We start from the raw sequence: 11,338 nt of genomic DNA, 5'->3' as shown, positions 1-11,338 counted from the left end.
CCCCGCAGCGCCCCCCGGCTCCCCGGGCCCGGCCTGCCCGCGGCTGCCGCGCTGCGGGGCGGCAGCCTTGGGTGTGGGGTGCCCCAGGGTGCAGGCAGCAGTGCGGGGTGCGGGGGTGCAGGGCAGGAGGGCTGGATTTGGGGTGCCTGGGCAGCCTGGGATGCAGGGATGCAGGATGAGAGCGTTGAGTAGGGGGTGCTGTAGTGTGCTGGGTGCAGGAGTGCAGGGTGCAGGACAGGGTTTGGAGGGCAGAAGTCCTGTGTGTTCAGAAGTCCTGGACACCCTGGGGTGCAGGAGTGTGGGACAAGAGTGCTGGGTGTGGGGCCCTGCAAGGTGCCACATGCAGGAGTGCAGGGTGCAGGGATGCAGGACAAGAGAGCTGGGTGTAGGGTGCCATAGGGTGCAGGACCGCTGGGTGCAGGGACGCAGGACAGCAGTGCCGGGCACCTTAGGGGTGCTGGGTGCAGCAGTGCATGGCGGGGCTGCCGGTGGGGTACTCCCACTTCCCCCAGCCCCGGTTTCCCGGGAGAGGTACTGCTGCTGGCGTGGGTGCCATGGGGAGAGCGGAGACAGACGCCCTTGGGCGGGAGCCGGAGGAGCCCATGTCCTTGGGGCTGAGCACAGTGTTGGCTGCCTTGCTGCGACAGCGCGTGCTGGCCCGCGGCRCGGCTCTCCGCGGCCCGCTGTCCCCCCAGATCGCTGTGCCCGCGCATGCTAAGCGGCTGGCTGCGTGTGGCGACAACGGGTCCCGCTGTCTGTCTGGGACGGTCRGGACACCCTGCACCCACTGCCTGACGCACCCCGCTGCTGCGCGGCATCTGCGGCTGCTTGGGGCAGAAGGACCCCTGGGGACTGGGGGGCTGTGGCCTGGCAAGGGACCCCGAGCCCCCTTGAGCCTCGGGGCTCCTGGCCGGGCCGTGTCCTGCAGATGGAGCCATCTCCCTGCCTCAAAGCCCAGTGCAGCCCTGCTTCCTCCAGCACGGGCCCCAGGCTGCGAGGAACCTCGGCCCCCAGCACCCTGCCAAGGGGCACCCTGGCACAGCCCTGCCGCACCCGGAGCAGCCCTGCTGGCGCAGCCCAGCCCCACGGCTGCCCCGCGGTGGGGCCCCCGCAGCCGTGGGGTCCTGGGGGCGCGGGGCGGGTCTGCAAGGGGAGGTGGGGACCACGGTGAGCGGTAGTGCACCAACCCTCCCCTGCGCCTGTCCCAGCCTGCTGCAAATACCTGGAATAGCAGCGGTGCTGGCGGCAGGGCTGGGCGCGCCAAGGGGGCCCCAGCATGCAGGCACGGGCACGACACGCACGCACGAACGCAGCCCTCGCCCGCATTCATGCACCCCTGGCCGTCTCTGGGCCCCTCTAATGGAGAAATGGGATTTTTGCACCCTGCAGGCATGCAGAAATGGGATCCCCACCTGCACCCAGGAGCGTGCCGGGGGAGGCTGCACATCAGACAGGCTCCCCTCGCYGTGCTGGTCCCACACAGGCCCCAAGTGCTCAGACACGAGGGACGTAGAGGGTAGGGGTCTACCCGTGGGGTAGACAGGGACAAATCCCAGGGACACGCCTGAGAGACTTGGCGAGGCAACGGGTCGGTCAGGGCAGCCTGGGCTCGTCCTGGGCTGTAGGGTCGCAGCAGGATGGGGCCTGAGCCCCCCTCATCAGGGTCGCTGTGGGGTGTGCGGTGCTGGGGCTGCAGCCCGGGGGGTGCTGCGTGCCTCGGGTGCCGGGGGTCACCCAACGCAGAGCCGTGCCAGGGGGCAGAGCCCAGCGAGGGGCTGCRCTGGGCGGGCAGCACCCCGGTGGTRCGGCGCCCGGGGCTGAGCCYGCCGYGCTGGGCCGGCGCGTGGGGTGTTTCTCGGAGAAGCTCCTTCCTCCCAAGGTTGAATATGAGTCAGGTTTTGGAGCGACTTTAATTACTGCTGGATCGATAGGCTCGGCACGGCCAAGCAAAATCCAATCGCTGCCCCAGGGGCCTGCCTGCTCAGCCCGCTGCCGCGCGGCTGGGGGGACGCGCGCTGCCCATGCCGCCGCCTCCCCGCGGCTCACCCCGTGCCCCCCTCCGCAGCCGGGCCCCCCTGCCGCCGCTGCCGCCCGGGGCACGTCCCGGGGCCGCCCAGCCCACCAGCGGGCAGGGCGGGCGGGAGCTCCCTGCAGCCTGCCGCTCTGATGCCCCGGGATGGGTGGGGGGCGTTTGCCGCCCACCCTGCGCACCCCCTCTTCCCAGTCGGCCCTCCCCGGAGCTCGAGCCACCCCAGCTTGGCCAGGCGCTGCATAAGTAGCTGTTTGTGCCTCCGCTCGGCCCCTGCGTGGGAAATAATATCGGCTGATGGAACATAATGCCCTGCTTCACATGTTCAATTTTATCATTTTCCGAGGCAGGCAATCTTCGTTTAAAGCTGAATGGGCTGGGGAATGTTAATGAAGCGCCGGCGCTGCTCTGCACCGCGCTTTATCTCTTCGAGAATAATTTGGGTGAGCTCGGAAATAGAGTTCCCAGTCCCAATTCAAGCGGCGGCAGCACCGCGTGCCGATAAAAGTGTAATTCCTGGCCAGCGCGTGGCCCTGAATACATGACAACTTAACCCTTCGGGCCCCGCGGGGACCGCGCTGCCCAAGAGCTGCCTGCCGGCGGGCCCGGCAGCAGCCTCCGTGCGGGTCTGTCCTCCCTGCCCGCCTCCAGCTGGACCCCCCACCCCAGCCCAGCGCCGGCAAGGCTGGCCGCAGGAGCCRAGGGGAGGAGACGGAAGGGGGCAGGCGTGGAGCCCGAGGAGATCRGTCTCCCAGGCCAGGCAGGACCCCCAGGCCGCTCTCCAGCCATGCCAGACGGTGGAGATGCCCAAGGACGGGGACTCTGCTGAGACACGGGCGTCCTGGGTGCTGGGATGCCCTGGGTGCTGAGATGCCCCCGGTGCTGGCATCAGGAGGGATGTCCCCAAGGCCCTGGAGGCCGTGGTGGGCTCGCAGCCATGACGGCTGGATGCTGCCTGCCTTTCAAGCCCACGTCAGAGCTCAAGAGTGAGGAAGAGTGAGGAGCAAGGTCCTGTGCGCAGCACCCTTGGGCTCCAGCTGCAGCAGCCAGCTGTGCTGGGGCAGCGCAGCACCCTTTGCCCTGACGAGCCGCCCCACGTCCTGGGCCATCCCACCCCAAAGATGCTAAGAGAAGGACACCTTGCCCAGCAGGCGGTTGCAGCAGMGGGGCAGTGCAGCACCTCAGATGCCAGCCTGCCGCGGGTGCCAGGCCCCTCGGGTGGGGCAGCGAGTGGGTGCTGTGGCCAGCCCCTTCCCCGGGGGACGAGTGGGGTAGGCACGTTAATCAGGGCTGTGAGATCCGGGATTAATGTGCACTCCAAGGCTCTCCAGTCCCAGCTGTGATCCAGCCCTCTGCTCTCAGCCAGAGCCGCCTCCACGCGCTGAATTATCAGCCTGAGTAATTAAGTGGAGAGCTTTGTTTTAATGCAGACATCTGATGCCTTCGCACCGCAGAGCACAACAACTGTCGCGGGTGTTTATGCTCCATGCAGCACATCTGGCTCACGGGGAGAAAGCCCATCGCTGCTGCTGTGCGAGATTAAAGGGAAGGTGGCACGGGCACAGGGAGAGGAGGGAGGGCTCGCAGGCAGCAGCATGGCAGGACAGGGTCCCCCGCTGCCTCGCTGCCTCCTTAGCCACTCTGGCAGGAGGTCATGGCCCGGGGCTGCGAGCACCCGTCGTGGCGGGGTGGCCAAACTCTGCGCAGAGCCAGACGGGGAGCCGGAGGGTCGCGCAGGCGCTGTGCAGAGGTGGACAGGGCGCTGGTGCTGCCTCCAGCCCACCACAAGCCTGCGTGTGCCTGTGCGTGTGGCAAAGCGGGGTCATGCGTGTGTGAGCAGGAGTCCGTGTGCTCACGCGTGTGCAAGTCCTGAGCCAAGGCCACGAGCTCGTGTGCGTGCTGGGTCCAGCTGATGCTTTCCAGAAAGGGAGAAACGCAGGGCATGGACCCTGTTTCCTGCCCACTGTGTCCCGCCACCCCAAAGGACTTGCCCTGCGCCAGGGGAGTTTTGGTAGCCGCTTGCTGTGCTGCGAGCCAGTGCAGACAGGACGGGACGGGCTGCAGTCCCGCGGCAGGCGAGGACTGGGGAGCAGCCTTGCTGCCTTGCACAGGGGCTCTCCTGCAGAGCTGGGCTGCAGCAAGAGGTGCTCCCCAGGCTTTCACCTTGGTTTCACTGTTGTCCATCCTTGCACAGGTTTTGAAACGCGTACTGTTTTTATTAAAATCTCCTCGGTTTTATGCTAAGCCACAACAAGAGCATTCTTCGACCCCTGTCTGCCCRTCACCCTGCACGTACCTGCACCCTGGCACCCTCCTTCCTCTCCTCCCATCTCTCTCCAGACCCAGGTTTCCCCGGGCCCCAGAGCATCCATCTCCATCCCCACCACTTCACCGCTGCCCACTGACCTCCCAACAGGACTCACCTGCCCAGCGAACCACCCGCGCACCTTGCTCCTGAGAGCACAAGGCTTGAGAACGTGCTGTGTGATGAAGGATAATTACAGGCTGTGAGATAAATGGAAATAGGACAAAATAAAACATAGCCTTATCAGAGGAAGATGGTGCCTGCTTCACCTGATACCTTCTGCTGATAAGAGAGCTGGTTTTCAGAAGAAGACGAATGCAGACCCCAGCTGTCTGGGCCTGGGAAGAACAGAGATGGTGCCACACAGGAAATTATTACTTTGCACAAATTAAGGGATTATCATGAGCACAAGGAGGTGGTAAGAGCCTGGTGAGGCAAGAAGACTGGCTGCAGGGAAAGAGGAGATACTAGGAAGGAGAGAAACTATTTCAGCCACCACTGGGGGTGTGYCTCATTTCATAGCTTCATCTTTCTTGCCAAAAGTGGGGGCACCGGGAAAAATCTGCTGATGCCACAAGGATACGAATCATTCTCAGTTTGRGAAAGGCCTGAAAAAGGGTGAGATCCAAGAATGCATAAGCCTGGGGATGGATGGAGGAGCCTGGTGTCAGCTATCATTATGCTGGACAGGACAGGTACTGCCCTGCCCACCGTGGCCACCACCCTCATCTGCAGGATCTTAGCAGACTCGGTCCCGGCTTCCCCAGCTCGGCCTGYAGCTCCAAGCACAGGGAGCCAGGAGCCCTAATTAGCATCTGAGCGGATTTTGAGGAAGACGAGTAGAGGCTGCCTACACACAGGCAGCTTTGCTAAGAATCTCCTGGACACCCAAAATGTGGTTGCCCCAGGGCATGGAGGAACCAGGTCACCGGACAAGTTACCAGAAAAACTTACAGTATGACCAGACTGTGCAAAAATGGATAAGTTTCCTGTACAGCAAAATGCCCTAAAGCTCCACATGGGAGACGGTCTGGAAGCAGGGCTGTGCCACAATGCCCTGCGCCCTGGCAGCAATTGGATGGGAAGCTTGGCTGGAAATTAAGCTCACAGGTGTGTTTCTTGGGCCTTTTCTCTCTACTCAAYCCCTGAACCATTGATGCTTTGCTAATGGCATCCATTTGGGTTGCCTGAATGGTCTCACAGATATTTAGTGCTTTACTAACTGAGCAGCTCAGCCAGGGAGCTCATGAGTTGCAYCGGACAGCAGCTGGCTGGTGTTCAGGCGAGGAGCAGCGGGCTGCGCTGAGGCTGTGCCCCATCACAGCCTCCCCGAGCACACCGCCCCGACACCCCCAGCATCCACCGCAAGCCGTGCACGGCACTGCCCGTCTTCCCGGCAGGGCACTGGTACAAGCTGTGCCTTCGCGAGCTCACTCTCGCCGGCTTGGCCCATGGTTGCTCTCTTGCAGAAGCGGATGACCTGCTCCGAGCTCCAGGAGAGCGTGGAGGGGCTGCCGGGGCTGGCCGGGGCGGCGGGAGCAACTCCTCAGGGAAGGTGCAGACCCAGGCCTGGAGAGAAATGTTTAACTGTAATCCCTGCCGGTGGGAGCGTCCAGGAAACCATGCTGGGAGAAAGCGTTTTGGGCAGAAACGCTCCCTGGGCTTTCCGGGAGAGAACGCGCTCTGCGGCCTGCTCCCCCGCTGAGAAAGATGTTTCTAAATTTGGCCTGGGATCTCCGACCCTGCGCTGATCTGGCGGAGGAGCGAGTGCCGTCGGCGTTGAGTAAAGCTGCCTTCCCGAGCCGCTGCGCTGCCTGGCTGCCCCCGGCCGGGGCAGTGCCCCGCGGCGGGGTCTGCTCCCCCGGGGCCGCTGGCGGGACCTCGCGCTGGGCACAGGGACCGGGACYGGCAAGAGCCTTTGGCAAAATCTAGTGGCAGAAACAAAGCTGGAGAAGCTCAAATGAGAGAGGCAAAATGACCCAGCCCTCAGCCGGCCGGGGGCGATTTGAGATGGAGTGGGTAACTCTAGCCGGAGCAGCAGGGGATGCGCAGCCACCCTGGGCAAGCAGCCTGGTTTATTGCCTGCGCAGAGCCRAAATTGCCGCCCATGCTGGGCAGAGGCGCAGGACCAAATCCCTCACGTGGAGACGCTCGTGGCAGAGGATGAGAAAAGCCGTGCAAGGGAGACGCATGGGAACAGCTTGAGACATCCCCAGCAGTCGCGCCCGGCCGGGCGTGACGGCTGCCCGCACAAGACGCGGTTCCCCAGGCGGGGCCCAAAACACGAGCGACACGTCCCCGAACCGCGGGCGCTGCGCAGGGGCTGCAGGTGCGGAGGGGAGCCGGGTGCTCCCGGCGCAGACCCGCGGCGCTGCCCTCCGCGGGAGCCGCGGCGCGGGAAGGGGGCTGCGCCGCGGGCGCCGGGCGCGCTCCTGCCGGGCCACGGCACCCGGCCCGAACGAAGGACGGCCAACAGGGATTAATTCCACCAGACACTATATCAAACGCTTTAATAAAAGCCAGATATATCACACCTCTTGTCTCCTCTCCATCGATTCATTTAGCAATTTTACCCAAAAAAGGCAATCAAGTCGGACTTGGCAGATTTATTCTGTGTGAGCTTCGAGCACATCTTTATTGCTCCCCGTTCCCCTGCCCTCAAGGTCTTCAGAAGCATTTTSCTCTTAATATTTGTTCTATTATTTTACTAGGGATGAAGCTCTGTTGATGGGCAGTAATTGCCTGGACTGCCCTGCCTTCTTCTGATAAAGATTGGTACCTTACTGTCTCCTGCCTCCCCCAGCCCTACTCTCCTGTCCTTCCTCAGCAATATTATTGACCAGGAAACTTCATTAACGATCCCCCTAATGACTGCAGCCACGCCAGCCCAGCCCACGACGCTAACCTCTCCTGGGCTCYCCCTCGGCGTCGGTTTGCAGGAGGAGACGTTGCAGGATGCTCCCCAGCATCTCCGGGGCCGTTTGGACGCTGAAGCTGCTTTTAAATCCCTGCTGACTCCCTGCCTGCCCCTCCCCATGCAGGGATATGACCTCCCGTGGGCTCTCACCCCCCCTCCCCGGCCTTGCTGTTCAGCCCCAATTTCCCCGCCCTCCCCACCGGCCCGGTGACCAGGCAGGGCAGGGGAGGTGCCAGCCCGTCGGTCCCCGGTGGCGGGTGGGTTTTGGGGGGTGCCGGGAGCACGGGGAGCCGGCGCAGCCCTTGGGGCTGCCGGGCAGCCCGACGCTGCTCCTCCGGCTGACCCTCGGCTCTGCCACCCCCAATCCCAGCTCCCCGAGCCTTGCAAGCCAGGCTGGCACCGAGCCAAGCATGATGCCCGGATTAGGCACTGCCTCCTGCAAATGAGCTGTTAATTATCATAATCTGGTAATTGAGAAAAATCTAATTATGCAAAGCTAATGGATTTAGACCCACGCTGGGGAGCACAGGCCACGGGAGCACAGCTGGGCAGGGCCAGCGTCACGGGCCCGTGGCCACAGACACGGTGGCCCCCCAGCAGTGCCTTTCGCTCTGCACCAGGACCTCGCTGGGCACGAGGCCGGGTCTAAGCATCCCCAGGAGACAGCACAGCCCTCTCTCCTCCCTCCAGCTCCACTGAGCCTGGGCACCACCAGCCTGACCCCCCCGGCCACCTTCTTGCTCTGTTTTTCCCATCTCCCCTTCCCGGGAGCCCCTGCACCCAGCATGGGAAGCAGGGCTGGAGGAYGCGTGCGCGCCCCCGCCTTGGGCGTGCTCCCAGATCCTGACCTGCCTCCTCGGCCCTGCTGCCCTGGCAGCGCCCCGGCCCCAGCAGGCACAGCTCCGACCCGAGCGTTCGCTCTGCGCTCCCTCTGCCAGCGTAAGAGCGCTGCTGGACCTGGCCAGGCGGAGGCCGCGTGCACGGCAGGCCTGGAAGGGAAAGGCAATATCTTTTATTAGACCAACTGGGACCGTTCGGAAAGGGAGATCAGCTTTTGGGCACACAGATGCTTCTCCCAGTGCTCACAGGCAGCTCTGTTTTCATCAACTATATCCCCGGCCTCATAAAAGATATTGGCTCTTCCTGCGTGCCGGGGGGTGAGCCGTGCCAGGCTGTGCCAACCCCAGCCCCGTGCCAGAGCTCCCAGCCTCGCGGTGCCGGCCACGCCGGGCAGCCTGGCRGCCCGCGCGCAGCAGCAGCAGCCGAGGGCTGGCCTGGGCTGAGCTCCCGCGGCGCAGCCTGTGCAGCACCCCTGCCAGCCCTCGCTGCCTGCCRCGGGCCCCTCGGCCCGCTGCTCTTTTGGGGAGCCCAGAGGAGGGGGTCAGCGCCGAAGCTGCAGGAGCTGTGACAAGAGCGACTCTCGGCGCCTTGGCTCCTCGGCCAGCCTCAGGTCTCGTAGCTGTGCTCCCGTGAGGCTGGTGCTGGGGCCCCTGCGCAGCCGCGGGTGCCCACGACCGACTGCACGAACAGCTGCTGCTGCCGGGAGCGTATCTGCCCGAGCACCTCTCCGAGGCCTGGGAGCTCCTCCCAGCGCCGGCAGCGGGACTCGAGGAGCTTGCCCAGCCCTCCTTCCCCAGGGAGCCCGCACTAAGTGCCGCGAGATGGTTGAGGCAAGCAGGGCTAATTGCCTGCACCCCCAGGAGACAGGAGCTGAGAGCACCCTGCGGGTGGGTTTTAGCCTCTGGCTCGAGCTCCTGCAGGATGTGGCGATAGCTAAGTACTTCTGTGGTCTCAGCACTTAGCGTGCTTCCCGTTCCCCCGCTCGGGGCGGGATGCGGGCAGGAGCACGGACGCTCTGATCCCGCCCTGCGGTGCTCCTCCCTGCACGCAGCCTGCCCGCGTTGCCTGCCCAGCACTGCACCCGGTCCCAGCTCCGCGCACCCCCGGAGGCACCCTGGCTGCCCCCCAGGCCTCCTCCGAGGCCGCCGGCTCCCTTGCGAGCAGAGAGGCGGAGTGACGCCRCGACATGTGGCTCGAGGAGCCTCGGAGGATGCCCCCGCGCCCCTGGGCCACCCCCAGGCCCTCGGCAGCCCACCACCTTGGGAGCTGTCCCGCCGGGCGCCCGGTGCGCGATCCCCACCGCGCCGAAACGGCGGCCTCGCCGGCTGTGGATGCCGCCCCCCGGCAGCGTCCCTGCACCCTGGAGGAGTTTGCCAGCCGCTCCACGCTCCACGGCATCCAGCACATCTTCCGGCACGAGCGCTACAGCGCCCGCAACCTGCTCTGGCTGCTGGCCTTCCTGGGCTCGCTCGCCCTGCTCCTGCACGTCTATATCAAGTGTGTGGGCCTGTACTTCCAGTACCCCCACAACACCCAGCTGGAGGAGGAGACCACGCACGGCCTGGCCTTCCCCGCCGTCACGCTCTGCAACCTCAACCCGGCCCGCTTCTCGCAGCTCTCCAGCCACGACCTGTACTGGATGGGGGAGCTCCTGGGCCTCCTGGACGGGGCCGGCCGCATCCTGGCACCGGACAACGTGGACCAGAGCATCCTGGACGCCCTGCAGAGGAAGATGGCCCTGAGCGAGGAGGAGAGGAGTCGGCCRTTCGACTTTGTCGAGTTCCTGGCGCGCGTGGGCCACCAGCTGGACCTGGGCGAGATGCTCGTCAGCTGCAAGTTCGGGGATGAGGAGTGCAACGGCAGCGACTTCCAGACCGTGAGTGCCCAGTTCGCGGTAGAGGGTTTTGGGGGGGCAGGGCCAGCTGGGCTCCACCGGCACTGGGCACCTCTGGCAGCCGGTGTGGCTGCGTCCTGGTGACCGGTGATCGGGGATGGGGAAAGCTGCCACAAGYCGTTTTTTCCAGGCAGAAGCACATCCCTGGCTCTGCTACTGCCTGGTGTGACGTGGGGTTTGGTGGGACTGGGGCTGAGCCCCTTGGCAGAGCAGGAGTGAAGCAGRGGAGGCTGGAGATGCTCTGGCAGGGCTTGGGCCACGAAGCTGGACCAAAACGTGCAGGGAAAGGATGTGGCAGGGGAGCACAGCCCCAGGAGTTGCCCRGCCTGGCTCAGCTCCCTGGGGAGACATGTGGGGACCCGCAGCCTTGTTCCAGCCCTACCAAGGAGCTGCACATGGGAGGTCTGGCTCCTTTCTCCTCTCTGTGGGTCTGGGGAAAGGCAGACTCCTGGGCGCCTGAAAAGCAAGGAGGTGTCTGGGGGGCTTCGGAAGGGAGCAAAGGACTTCCCATCCTAGCAGAGCTGCGGCTGGGGGGGCGAACAGGGTGCACTGCATCCCTGCAAGGGTGTGGAGGTGAGCTGGGAGGCACACCTGAGGTGAGCTGGGAGGCTGTTGGGGGGGGGGGACACCCGAGCCACCAGGCCCCCGCCGCACGCTGGCTCCTAAGGCAGGTGGGCACGGCGCACCTCCCTGCCTCGCCAGCCCCCGAACCCCGCCGCAGGGCCTGGGCACACGTCACCCTGGCAGCGTGCAAGGGTGCAGGCAGGGCGGAGGCGGTGTCCCCGAYGTCCGCGCCTGAGCCACCTCCGCCCCTCCTCTCCTCTTTGCTCCTGAGTCAACAGAGTGAGGATTACGGGGCTGTAAACAAGGGGATCAATGGTGCTGATGGGAACATTTCCTGTTAATAGCTGCGGCCTGTAAAACACGGCGCGGGGGGAGGTGGGGAGCCTCTGCTCTCAGACCGGTTAACTCTTCCCACCTGGAGCCGTGCCCCGGCTTTTCCAGGCAGGAGGGTGCCCAGGGGGCTGGGTGCTGCGCTGCAGCCGGGGTGCAGGCTCTGCCCGAGGGGCAGCGGAGCCAGCGCCAGGCGCCTCGGGCACGCAGCAAGGCGAACGTCTGCTCTCGGCGGCGGGGTGCTGAGCTGGCGGTGCCGGAGGAGGAGTGCCGGCCTCCGTGACCGCTGGGCAGCTCCCAGAAGTGCCTGTGAAAGGGGCAAGCGTCATCCCAGCGAGGCGCTCCCRGCAGAGCCGGGAAACGCCAGCGCCGCTGCGGAGCGGGAGCGGGAGCAGCCGCGGTGCCCTCCGAGCGGGGCGGTCCCTGCGCGGGGCCAAGCGGGGCTGCGGGCTGCTCCCC

The 11,338-nt window shown here is 65.1% G+C and overlaps 1 protein-coding gene across 1 annotated transcript in view; it reads left to right on the top strand.

Annotated features, from left to right (window-relative positions):
- Positions 1-9,277: 9,277 nt before the first annotated feature.
- LOC146592424 (acid-sensing ion channel 2-like) overlaps positions 9,278-11,338 on the top strand; it is a gene marked incomplete at its 3' end in the record, with an annotated part of 2,854 nt that continues 793 nt past the window's right edge. Inside the window, exon 1 of the mRNA XM_085311034.1 lies at positions 9,278-9,971. Within this exon, the coding sequence (XP_085167160.1) occupies positions 9,278-9,971 (694 nt within the window). The remainder of the gene's footprint in view (positions 9,972-11,338) is intronic.

The sequence above is a fragment of the Rhea americana genome, unplaced genomic scaffold (genome assembly GCF_003343005.1).
Source record: "Rhea americana isolate MKP2758 unplaced genomic scaffold, rheAme1 scaffold_33, whole genome shotgun sequence".
NCBI classification, from domain to species: Eukaryota; Metazoa; Chordata; class Aves; order Rheiformes; family Rheidae; genus Rhea; species Rhea americana.
The sequence above is the reverse complement of the archived record's forward strand: the minus strand, read 5'-3'. Positions and strand labels throughout refer to the sequence as shown.